Source organism: Urocitellus parryii, chromosome 1 (assembly GCF_045843805.1).
Source record: "Urocitellus parryii isolate mUroPar1 chromosome 1, mUroPar1.hap1, whole genome shotgun sequence".
NCBI classification, from domain to species: domain Eukaryota; kingdom Metazoa; phylum Chordata; class Mammalia; order Rodentia; family Sciuridae; genus Urocitellus; species Urocitellus parryii.
In genome coordinates, this window is record NC_135531.1 from 245,594,700 (window position 1) to 245,607,924 (window position 13,225).

Below are 13,225 nucleotides of genomic sequence, written 5' to 3' on the forward strand. Positions count from 1 at the left end.
TAAATGCTATTAAGAGCAAGGCTATTTGAAGTATGGCCTTGAACTGTTTGTCACCCATCCAAAATGAAAAAAAGAGCTTGTGCCAGAATGAAAATCAACTGCATCACTAGTCACACTGGTTGAGTTGTTTTTTTTTTATAATAATAGAAACAAAAGTTGATTTATATTCTGGCACAATCACCTTATCTCATTACAGACTGGAGAACAGGTACTACCTTCCTTTATTAAAAGTGTCATTATAATTTCACTGCTCAGTTAGGTCAACTTACAGTAAAAGGACAATTGTAATTGTCATCTATACACCATTTATTTCAAAATCCCACCTATCCAGGGATCCTCCTCAAAAAGCAAATAATTTTATAAGACCATCACAATTTAACAGTTTTTTTCAGATGTGTTTTAAGTGTTACTGACACCTAATTACTCACAGGTGCTCTCTAGATTCCAACTTTAGGAAAATAAATCATTTGCTTTTTATAGACTTTTTTTTTTATCTTGGGAGAAAAAGAATAAAAACCGAGTCATTTGCTAATAAATTCTCTTGAAAAATTGATTTTCACCATTTAATCAGTGAAAATATTTAAATTATCTTCATCAAAAGATTCTTTTTATAGTCTTTGTGCAACAAGCAGTTGCTTTTTTACAATAAAACAATGTTACAAAAACATTATGGAAATTTACAACTCTTAATATTTTATTAACTAAAAGGAAACATAAACTATTTTAATATTCCTCAGAGAAAAAGAAAGCCTGTATAAAATGATTTTTAAAGAAGTAGCTTATAATTCAAAACTCAACATTTCTTTGTTTTTATTTTTTTGGTATTGCATAATTATTCTAAAATTTTAAAATATAATTTGGTGTTTTGAAAAAGTAATCATTCCCTCATTCTCAATGACTTTACTAAGCTTTACTCACATTGCCTTAATACTGAAGGCAAAAAAAAGGGGGGGGAGGTGGCACTCAACATTTAAAAACAACTCATAAGTTTCAGATATATGAAAGCTCAATTTAAGCATCTGCGGCGTCTAGTTTATTGAAGCAACAAACTACTTCTTAAAGAATTTATTTGTATATTGATTATTCATAAAAGGGAGCTCTTGTAGCACCTGAGTTCAGCACAATATACCACAGCAAAGAATGGTTAAGAGAAGTTGCTTAGAGACTATATTTTATCTATCTATACATATATACACACACCTATACATATACACATATGCATATACATACATACACACAAAAAAGTAGAGAGAAATTTTCCTTTTAAAATGCTGTGGATGAGCCAGGTGCAGTGAGTGACTCACACCCGTATAATCCCAGTGGCTTAAGAGGCTTAGGCACTTAGCAACTCAGAGATACCCTATCTCTAAATAAAATATAAAATTAAAAAGAGGTCTGGGGATGTGGCTCAGTGGTTGAGCACCCGAGTTCAATCCTCAATATTGAAAAAAAAAGTGCTGTGAATGTTAAAGTAATTCACCAGTTAGTCAAATAAAATAAGTTGATGGTCATTAAAAAATAGTTAAAGTCATCTAAGGAATTTGGAATCTATCAAAATTTCAGGAATTTAAATCATTATAGTAATATCTGACTGCATGGGGAAATATGAGGTTGTTTGTTTTGTCAATATACAGTTTGATAAAGTAATATGGCCATGAGACCAGTTATTTTAACATGATGCTATAACAGATATTTTAATGGTCATCAGATAGAAAAACTCATCAAAGATTACCCTAAAATGAATAAATCACCTCCCACTATTAGGACTAAACAGTTTCTGGCCATTGACCAAACGTTCTGCTTTCCCTAGATTTGCCCACATTGCTCCCAGCAAAATACCACAGTTATAGGCCACTCTCTTGGTGGCCTTAGGCCTCCCCCAAGAGTCTCCTTAATTACTAGGAATTTCACACAAGAACTTTAGGAGAGTTTGATGTTCTCATGCTGACCTTGGCATTGTGCTAATAGTTCTGCTGATGCCATGGTATTTTTTTTACATATACTTCTAAAGCACTGAATGATGGACTTGTATTTAGGAGACATCAAAATTTCAGTAAGCTGCCTGGATCTGCCAACATTTTCTTCTACACTTAATTGATGAATACATTTGACTAAAAATAGAGCATGTTCAATTTTTCCTAAGTCTCTTGTATTCTAGAAATTCTAGAGGATGAAGAACCACTATACTTGCATACTACGCATCCTCATCTTCCAGACCTTATTAGATCTGAAATATGCTGAGAGTGGGCAAAATACATTTGAGTTAAAAAATAAAGCCATGTTATTACTCTTTTCTCTGACTTGCAAGGGATATCATTCTTTTAACTTCCTTTTTTGCTCTGGTTAAAGAACCTCTTTCACACAGCAGATCATATATAATGGAAATTGTATGTAGTTTCAAAATATTCATAATTGAAAAACATTTTCTTGTAAAACATCTCTGAAGCATCTATAAAGAATATACTTTGGCTTAAACTTTACACTGTTTTCCTAAAGAAATTATGTCAATAGAATCATGGTATAGAACTCATCTTAAGAGAGAACCTATTAAATTCCAAAGCATTCATTTTTTTGTTCAGTTTACAGCAATCATAATATAGCACAGACTTTTTTCCTGATATGTAAAATATTTTTAAGTTCACTTGAACTTGAACTTTTCATTAACATGTGAACTCACATGTAAAATTTTATTTTTGTCATGTATTTAAATATTTCCTTCTCTGTGGAGTTATCTCAGTGGAACAAATGATATTATGCAAGCAACTAGACCTTTAAAACACTTCCCTAAATTCTACTATGCCAAAGATAATTTACAATATAAACAGTCATATATGAAGCTACAAAGCACATCTCACAATGGAGTTGATTTCAAATTTCAAAGTCAATCCAAATGAGTCAAAGAGAAAAGTGCTAACAGAGTAAATCTGGAACAAGTTCATGGGGATTGGGCAAAGAGTCATCAAAGCGAAATCTTTTGGAAACCATGCTGCTATCCTCTGGAATATTCTCTTTGTCTTCCGGATTACCACAGGTTCCATTACAAGAGGATTTAGAAGTCTTATCTTCAGAGGACCTTACTGGAAGATCCTGAATTTGAGAGGAGCTAGAAGTTTCTTCAGGGTGAAACAAGCTTCCAAAGTCCCACTGCTGTAGCCAAGAATGAGAAAGGCAGGATTCTGCTGTTGGTCTTTTCCTTTGAAAGAAAGCATCAAGGGGAAATTGAGCACTAAAATCAAGTTGAAAAGGTCTTTAGTTTGACAGATTTTAGACAGTTATAAATGATTATGAAGCTAACATATAATACTATAAAATCCAAATAGTAGAGAATAATCATGATAATAGTAGCTAACATTTATTGAATGCCTAGTTATACGCCAGGTGTTATATTAATGTTTTCAATATATTATCTAATAATCACAAGAAACTAAGAAATAGGTGTTATTTACACTATTCAATAGATTAGGGAATAAGTATACCAAGAGGCTTGGATTTTGCCTAAATTCTCCTAACTTAAAAATGATACATGCTGCAGTTTAGATCTTAAATGTCTGCCCAAGAGGCCATTGGCCTCCAGTGCTATCAGAAGGTAGTGAAAGCTTTGGGAGGTGAGTGAAAGGAAGTTAGGTCATTGGGAGTGTGCCTTGAGTAACATAAAGGAATCCTGGCCTTCCTCCCTCTCTCTTGGTTTCCTGGCCACCATGAGGTGAACAGTTTGCTCCAACCACATGTTCTTCTGCCATGACTCTGTTTTGTCACAGACCAAAAACAGTGGATCAAAACAAACTGTCCATGGGCTGAAACCTCTGAAATGATGAGCCAAAATATACCTTTCCTCTCAATAGTTGATTATCTTGAATATTTTGTCAAAACAGCAGAATGAGGGGCTAGGGGTATAGCTCAGTTGGTAGAGTTCAATCCCCAGCACGCCCTCCCCCCCCCCACCAAAAAAAAAAAAAAAAAAACAGCAGAATGAGAACTAAACAAAAAATTGGTACTGAGTAGTTGGGCTATTGCTTGTGAGTATCCATGATGATGTGGTCTAGAACCTTTGATACTGGCTTGTAAAATTGGAGGAATTTAGAAGTTTGGAGAAATAGGCTAGAGAAAGTCTAGGATGCTCTAAGAAGAGCCTAAAGGACAAATTCTGATGAAGGGATCAAAATCAAAATTACTAACATGAATGTAAATAGTAAAGACTATGCTGATAAGGTTTCAGATGGACATGAAGACTCTACTGCAAATTGAACTAGAGGCAACTCATATTATATTCTGGCAAAGAACTTGTCTACATTTTGTCTATGGCCTGAAACTGTGTCAGGCTGAGTTTAGTGTTAAAAGTCTAATTAATCTGATATAGAAATTTTCATGGTTGCACAGCACTCAGGGAGTGGCACAGGTAGTATAGACTGCTTTTAGTCAGATTTACAGTGAGAAAAAAAAAAGGGCAAGAAGAGCAGATATAAAAATTTGGAAAACTTGCAGGTTAGCCAAAAAGGAAATATAAGAAAAGTTCCAGACAAGGAGGGTGTACTTGTTAAAGAGATTAGAACCCTTAAAAATAAGCCAAGTACCTTGAACTGGGACAACAGGAAATATGCCTTGAGAGCATCTCAGGAATCAGTTAAGACCCCTCCTCCCTTGCAGGCTCAAAGATGGATAAGTGTAAACATGTTTCAAAGACTTTCCTTGATAAGAGCTCCTCAAGGTATTCAAATTGCATGGGGACTCCTCAGGAATTGTTTATCTGGGATTGCTTTCCCCATGTTCAGATATCTAGACACTGGAGACCACTACAGGCATGGTCTAAGCAGGTCCCAGTACATTTCTTGCTGGAGGCAAACCCTGGCGTCATCCATATAATGTGGTTTTGCAGGCATGCAGAATTCCAGAGTTGTGGAATTGTGGACGCATCTATCAAAATTTCAAAGGAAAGCCTGAGAGGCCAGGTTGTTTGTGGCAGGGTCACAATACATGCAAGCAGTTCCTGACAGGATGATTTCATAGTAAAGCTCTGAGAGTGAAGCCAGAGCCACAATGGAGAACTCAAGAAATTAGAGATGCCAGGAATGCAGAGCACCTGCTGAAGGAAGCCACAGGCAGTGAGCAGTGAAAGGCCATGAGGGCCGCAGTTATCAAGATAGGGATGTCCAAGCCCTTTGGAGTTCACATCATACACCCATACACATACACACAAACACATGTTCCTACACTATATATTTTTGCAATTTCCTTGTTCACCCACTCAGTAATGTGATTCAAGCACATTTTTCTATTTCAGTACAGAGTTAACATATTAACAGCCATATTATTTATCACTCTTTCATATGGATATGCCATAATTTATTTAATCAGACCTCCATCAATACATCCAGACTTAACTATAATTAATGCGGCAATGAACACTGAAAAAAAATTGGGGGAATTTCTCTGATTACTTCCTGTGAATAAATTACTGATAAAGTTATTGGGTCATTTATTTATTTATTAGTTGTCAATGAATCTTTATTTTATTTATTTATATATGGTACTGAGAATCAAACCCAGGGTTTCGCACATGCTAGGTAAGCACTCTACCACGGAGCTACAACCCCAGCCCCAAGTTATTGGATCTTTATATTTTAAAAGATGGATTTAACTGCCCTCTAAATGACCTTCATATGCAATCCTACTTATATCTTCTCCAAGATTATGCAAAAAATCCAAGTTTTTAAAAAATATCACTTTCATGGTTTACTTTTAGAACTATTCTTATTCTTTATTTGATCATAAATGTGTATATATATATTGATCATATACATATATAGATTATACACACATATATATCTTTTATATATCTTTTTTTTTCCTGTGCTGGGGATTTGTATCTGTTTAAGTATTCTACCAGAAAGATATCCTGAGCCCATGAACTACTTTTTTTCTAGTAAATCTCTTCTTGGAACCACAATTCACATGAAAAAAAAAATTAATGGCTAGCCCATTACTTTCTCTAATTGAAAATCTTGATTCTGGTCTGCATTGACAAAAACATAATGGAAATTACACTTAATTTGAAATTTCCTTTACTGAAGAAAATACTTGTCTCATTATCTTAGTAAATGATAAAAGACAAAGAATGAGAATGAGAAGTGAGCAACAAAAACAAAAATAATCAAGGAACTATTTAGCCTTTGTATTTCCTCATCACCTCCAAGCCTAATATCTGCTCATGTGCAAATTCAGTTTATATATAAAAGTGTTCCCCTAGTTGTGATTGCTGAAAGAAGGAAAACTGCATTTTTTAAACTTGACATGTACTGACAATTCGACTTATCATGGAACTTATAGATAAAAATCTAGTCAAAAGGCTTGAAATAATATGTTAGCCTAACAAATAAAATTTAGTAAAAATTATAAAATTTCTAGGTTTACAAGCCCTATGGAGGAAAACATAAATAAGTAACATACTCTCCATTATTTTGCATTCTTAAAAAATAACACTAAAACTTGAAAACAAGGTCTAGTCTTCAATCATATTTATCTAACACTTCAAATTTTCAAATTTTGTTTCTATATGAAAGTAATATGGTCAAATACTACATTGTAAAAGAAGGGAAAAAACCTATCTTTATATAAATATAACTCTAAGCTTAACACAAATACCAGTTGGTATATGCTATATAGTCTTTTGTTTTTCTGTGTAATTTTTGTCTGATTATAGTAAAGTTAATGTGCTCATCATAGAAACTTTAGAATATTAAAAAGTTTGAGAAACAAAAATTGTTTATAACTGCACAGTATTATTACAATTCCTATTAAGTAATCATTCAAGTCTATAATATAGCCAGTAAGAATTATCTGGATTTGAATTAGCCTAATAAAATAATTAAGAAATCAATGAGTTTTTGTTTTTCTCTTTTAACAGATAAGCAAACGGAGTCTTCCAGAAGATGCATAACTGACAGAGATAAAAGACTAACAGAAAGAAATCAGGATGCCAACATAAAGCACTATGTCACAATTTTTATACCATGCAGTCAGGCCATTTTAAGTAAATAGGTTGATTCTAGATAAAGAAAAGGTCTGCTTTTCCTTTTTGTGCCTTGAAGTTGCCAATGAATAGGAGTCCTGATCCACAGTTACAAGGCTATTCAAACATCAAACATCTGATCCTTCAAGATTTGACAATCAGTAATTTGTTCTTGTTACATAACTATAATTATTGAACTACAAATCATTCACAATAAAGTCTTATAATAATCAGCCATATGTACTGCAAACTTTCTATTATTTTCAAGGATTAATAGCTGGCTGAGAAATAACCCAAATCTTTTCATTCTAAATTTCCTATTGTACTTTCTTATCTAAAGTTATATATTTATTATTTAATGATCTTTCATATCATCTCTCTCCCCATTTTACCTGAAACTTCAGCATACTTCTAATTATATATAACTTTAAAATGTATCTTTCTTAATGAACACATATTATTTACTTTGTAATAGTAATTAAACAAATTAATATTATTACTTACTCTGGATTTTTTACTAGAAGGCCTTGGATAAAGTCTGTGGCCAGCTGTGAAACTGATGAAAATATTTCTTCTGAATAATCTACATTAACTTGAGAAATATTAAGATATGTTTCCTGATTATCTTCTCCCACAAATGGTGATGTATGAGTTAACAACATGTATGCTATTATACCAATATTCCTAAAAAATGAGAGGAGGAAATTAAAAATGTATGTTAAGTTTTAAATATTTACATAAAGTACTATCAATGTTCTGTAAATTCCTGTCCTTAAAGATAAACTAGAGACTCAAATTGCTTTTAGAAATTCCTATATTATTAAAACTAAAATAACTAGTTACCTCAAAGTTTGCCTCACACAAAGAGAGTTCATGCACATGTGTTACATTAACATAAACAATGTACTTAAAATATATCATGATGTCCACAATATCCCCTTCAACACAGACATCTGTTTCAGAGACACAAAGCTGCTGCAGCAGTTCTAAATGGTGTGCAATGACACAGTAATGATCTTTGCAGGGGTTCTGTGTACATACGGTCTGTAAGTTTGTCAAAGCACAGAGTTGGACAGGTAAATATCTTCACAAAACTTTTCAAAGTTATAAATATATTAATGAAAAGGCTGGTGCTCAAGAGCCAGAAATAGACAATATGGTACAGGTTTCACAAACTTATTTAACAACAGAATCTTTTTTCTTTGGCAAACTCATAAGCAGTTCAGAGAACACAGGGAATAAGTCTAAACTCTTCCACTTGGCCTATGAGATCAGTCTCCTGCTGAAGTCCCCTGGTTCTAATCCCCATCATGTTCTCTCTGTGCTTGCCACAAAAACTCCCAATTCCCTATCAATGTACACTCATAAAACCAAACTTGCGTGTGCATCTGACCTCATCTTTTTCTTGGTAAACACCTCTACCTAATTCTTTTAGACCAAGATGAAATGTTTCCCATTGCTAGGTGGAACCTAAGACTACTTTGTGTGCTGCTTCATCCAGGCTTTCTGAGCATTTTACCACTATTACAGAACATGTAGCTCTACACTGTGAATTATCCAGAGTCTTCATCCCCTAAAGGAATTTTCCTATTTATTTCTGTACCTTTGGCTCAGAGTTTAAGTGTTATCTCAAAAGGACAGACAAGTAAATATTCTCCTGTGGCGTAATAATGATACTTGAATAAAATCTTCTGGACAAAAACCCTTATTATTTATCCTTGGGATCAGAGAACCCAGGAATACACATTCCCAACTTTCAATGAGGGCATTTAGGTAATGAGCAGAATCTTACCACATATCTGTTGCTGTGGTAATGGGATCGTAGTTCAAGATTTCTGGTGCTAAGAGAAAAGAAAAGTCAAATTTAATATCAACAAATTTTACAACATAAAAATAAAATATATTCCATGCTTGTATAATTTTATCAAGATGGATTCTATTGTCATGTATAAATAAAAAGAACTAATGAAAATTTTAAAAAATTAAGAGGTACAAAAATTACTTTATACTATACTAAATTAGAACTGTATTTAATTTTGAAAATCTGAGTGACATAAGATCATCAGGAATTTAGCTATTCTGTGATTACACATTTAAACATAGCTAATGTTGAGCAAATTATAAAACCAGATGGTTCATTTGGGGGAGTTTTTTTTGGTGCTGGGGATTGAACCCAGGGCCTTGTGCATTAAAGGCAAGCACTCTGTCAGCTGAGCTATATTCCCAGCCCAAGACCAGATGGTTCAAAGTGTTAACAATATTCTTGGGAATAACTGGAAGCTATGTAGTTAAAAAAACCAAAGTTTCATTAAGATTAATGTCAGAAAAAGCAATTATGAAGAAATAAAATGTGAGAAACTAGAATCTTTAATAAAGTTTTAGTTTTATTACTGTTAGAAATTAATTTTATCATTTTATTAGACTGATTTAAATTTATCTTTTCAGGATAAATATGATCATATGCATTTATAATGACATTATGAGCAAATTATGCTTCTTGGATATGACAGATTTTTAAGTAGATTAAATATCCCTTTTAACCTATCAAAAACCTAATTTGCACTTAATTTCTAGCTCTCTTCCCCTCAAAGAAAAGAAAAAAGGAGCAAAATAAATTCTCTATACTTCTCCAAAACAAAACTATTTTCTAAAGCCTAACATTCTTGCTAATAAAGCCCCTCTCCTTTTCCCTAACTCCCCTCTTACTCATTTCTTTTTTCCTTGCAAACAAAGTCTTTATACATAAACATTAAATTTTTACACTTAGTCAATATCCTGTGAATATTTTAATAACCCTACATTTAGTACAGTTCATTTAAATGTGTCACAACCAAGTTTCAGTGTATTTATTAATGATGGTGGAATGTGATGATCATTATTATCCAAAGTACATGTATGAAGACACAAATTGGTGTGAATATATTTTGTATACAACCAGAGGTATGAAAAATTGTGTTCTATATGTGTAATAAGAATTGCAATGCATTCCACTGTCATATATAAATAATAGGAAAAAAAAAGACTTGAACCTAATGAATCCTGGGATTAGATGCTCTAAAATACAACTTTAGAGAGGTATCATTTACGTAATAAATTTGAAAGGTGTAGGAAAAAGAAAATTCTTACCTAAGTATTCTGGTGTTCCCATGATCTCCCGAAGTTCACATGCATTCCCAATTTTTCTAGACATTCCAAAATCTACAATTTTGATGTCCCCAAGAGGGTATATGCTGCTCAATAATATATTCTGTGGCTAAGTAAAGCACAACAAAAATGATAAATAATGTATAATAAAAGAATATTAATCTCAGATTGAAGATATATCAAGTGAAATGTATTGCTTAGCTATTAGGTATTTCATTGAGTCATTCATCAAAACATACTGAATTACTATTTAAAAAGAACTATATATTCAATGATGAATAAAGTAAAAAACTGTACTCAAAAAGGTTTTTCAGTATGAAGGAAAGTTAGATTGATACATTGATTATGAGACAGAGTACTCAATAATAAGGCAAGATACCTAATACTGCTCATTAAAAAGTCCAAGAAGGCTATGCAAGAGAGATGATGCTTAACTTGAGTTTTAAAAGTATAAGCATGAGTGTGCCAGGCAAGAAGGTGCTTGGAGAATAGCACAAAAGGAGGCATGAAAGAATGAACATGCACACATTTCTAGGAGAAGGTAGTTCAAGGTAGTCTGATGGTTCTGGATGAGCTGGGTCCGATTGTTCCCAGGTTTGAAGCTTAGACAATGAGATTCATGGTACACTTACTTCATCTATTGCCTCCTGGGACCACATGACTCAACTTTACTATTGTAGAATTATGACTTATGACAAAATTTTCTGCTACCAGCAAAATCTATATATATGTAGAGGTACTTTTCCTAAAGTCTGTACAATCATCATAGTGTTTTAACTCTGGGAAAACCTCATGTTTATTATTAAATCAAAGATACTAACATAGGAGAAAAAGTAAGGGTAATTAGTTCTGTTGTTGTCAATCTTGGGCTTTATGGTATATAAAGTCAAGCTTATATGGCATCCATGACTTCAAGTGCTGTGTGATGCTATGTAATATATTTGGTTTGTCTTTAGCAGGGGAAAAAAATAAATCTAATAATAGGAAGCTTGTGGGAGCCTGAGCATCCTGGTATTTATTATGTTTCCTCTTTTCCTATATCTCATCAATACTGGAAATGGTAGGGGTATTAGATGGTCAAAACTGCTCCCCCTCCACAGGGGTACCCAATAGAGAAGAGCTTTTTTATTTTTATATTTATTTTTTAAAAAGGGTAAGAGAAAGGGAAGATGACAAGTGAGATAAGGACATTTTAAAGTTTCTATGGGACATTCACATGTGTATCCAAATTGCAGTTTAAAAGGGGGGATTTGGAAATTAGGAGATAGGCCTGCAGTATAGGCCAAGATCTGGGGATTGTTATTATAAAGTGGTAGTGGAAGTCAAAGAATCATGCAGGGAGATTGTAGAGAAGAGTCCAATGTTTGGAAAGTAAGAGATTGATAGACTTTCAGGTCCTTGGATGACTATGGAGGAAAGGAAGAAAAAGGACAACATGAAAGACTTAAGTTTCAGGGCTTACAAGAGGAACCTAAATGATCTGGAAAGAGTCAAAAGATTGAAAACCTCAAGAGAAAAATGAATGAGCATAATGGGAACAAAGGAATGAGGATTATTAAGAATATATTTTCCGAGACAGAGAACAGAATTGAGTATTTCAGAGGTGGACAGTTTCAAAAATTAAGAAAAGGTCCAGGGTGTGGCTCTAAGAGAGGGACAGAGTAGAATGACTGTAGGATTATAACATAAGAATGATGCATTTTAAGAGCTCAGCGATTAGCTGCTCACATGTACAGTCTTCTCCTGCCTGCCAATACAAAATTAGGTCCATGTAGCATGTAGGTAGGCAAAGAATGCACACAGCACAGGCTAAATGTGACTTGTTTCTGATCAAAACTAACTTAAAATTCTACACATCAAAAGCAACAAAGGAACACAGACTTTGCATTCCTTTAAATCACTTTACCTTACCTTTAAATCAAGGTGTACAATATTATTCTGATGTAGATAATAAACTCCTTCAAGTATTTGTTTAATGAGTCTGATAACATCATTTTCAGAGATCATTTCAGCCAGCTCAGGTAAACACAGGTTAAAAATTTCTCCACCCGCAGCACTGAAAAAAATTCAAATAATACAACTTTAAAATCATTTGCCTAAAAATAACTTTTAAATACTGTACACATGTTAAATAAAAGACACAACCATCTAAACTTTAGTGCGTGTATGTGTGTATAAATGTGCACACTCTTAAGAATAATGCAGGGAAGGGAGAATTTTTAAGAAGAAAATAAATGACAAAAATAATTCTGGGTACTAATACTTGAATGTTGAATGAATAAAACTGAATTGCTCTATAAGTGAATAATGTTACAGTCTGTCTTAACTGTGATAAAAATAATAAAAACAGTAGTTAATACAATAAGCTCTGCTCCATACATATAGAAAGACAGATCTGGGTATATATGAATAGCATCTAATTTGATCCTCATGATAACCATGTGACAAAGATGTTATTATTCCCATTTTACAGATGAATTAACAGGATTAAAAGAGATCACCTCTGTAAGTATTAACCACAATGTCTGAGACATGAAAATCAACAAAGATTTGCCACATTACTCTTAACGGCGCTGTAAAAAAAGCTCTGTAGACATATACAAAAATTCCAATCACACATTCTTGACTTTAATCCCATTCCACCCACCAAAACTCTCTGAAAATTCACCAGAAATTAACTTTAATAGGTCTCATGATAACATGGTAAATAAAATCTGAATATTGATGCTATTGTTTATAATGGAGAACTCCGAGTTAAGGAACAGGCAAGATCATTGTACTGTCATGTGTAACTAAGTAAAATAAATAAAAAATAAAAATAAAAAACAATATTGGCAATTCACATTTTTTAAATCTAAAAACCAAATAAGTTCATCTTTATGAACAGTTAATGAATGGAGAGCTAATAGACTCCACCATAACCAAGTTCAAATTTAATAAAACCAATAATAAAACAACCTGACATTAATATCACTTGATGTGAAGCAATAAAAAATAAGATCATTACCTATATGGTTTTCTTGCCAAGGAAAATGTTATAATCTAATCATGGTGCCATAGACAAATCCAGAATGT

At 33.1% G+C, this 13,225-nt stretch overlaps 1 protein-coding gene across 1 annotated transcript in view; it reads right to left on the bottom strand.

Moving 5' to 3' along the window:
* Window positions 1–429: 429 nt before the first annotated feature.
* Window positions 430–13,225, bottom strand: part of Stk17b (serine/threonine kinase 17b) — a 31,478-nt gene continuing 18,682 nt past the window's right edge. Inside the window, exons 4-8 of the mRNA XM_026408848.2 lie at window positions 12,062–12,206; window positions 10,133–10,259; window positions 8,799–8,847; window positions 7,511–7,690; window positions 430–3,193 (exon numbers count right to left, since the gene is read on the bottom strand). Of these exons, the coding sequence (XP_026264633.1) occupies window positions 2,911–3,193; window positions 7,511–7,690; window positions 8,799–8,847; window positions 10,133–10,259; window positions 12,062–12,206 (784 nt within the window). The 3' untranslated portion in view covers window positions 430–2,910. The remainder of the gene's footprint in view (window positions 3,194–7,510; window positions 7,691–8,798; window positions 8,848–10,132; window positions 10,260–12,061; window positions 12,207–13,225) is intronic.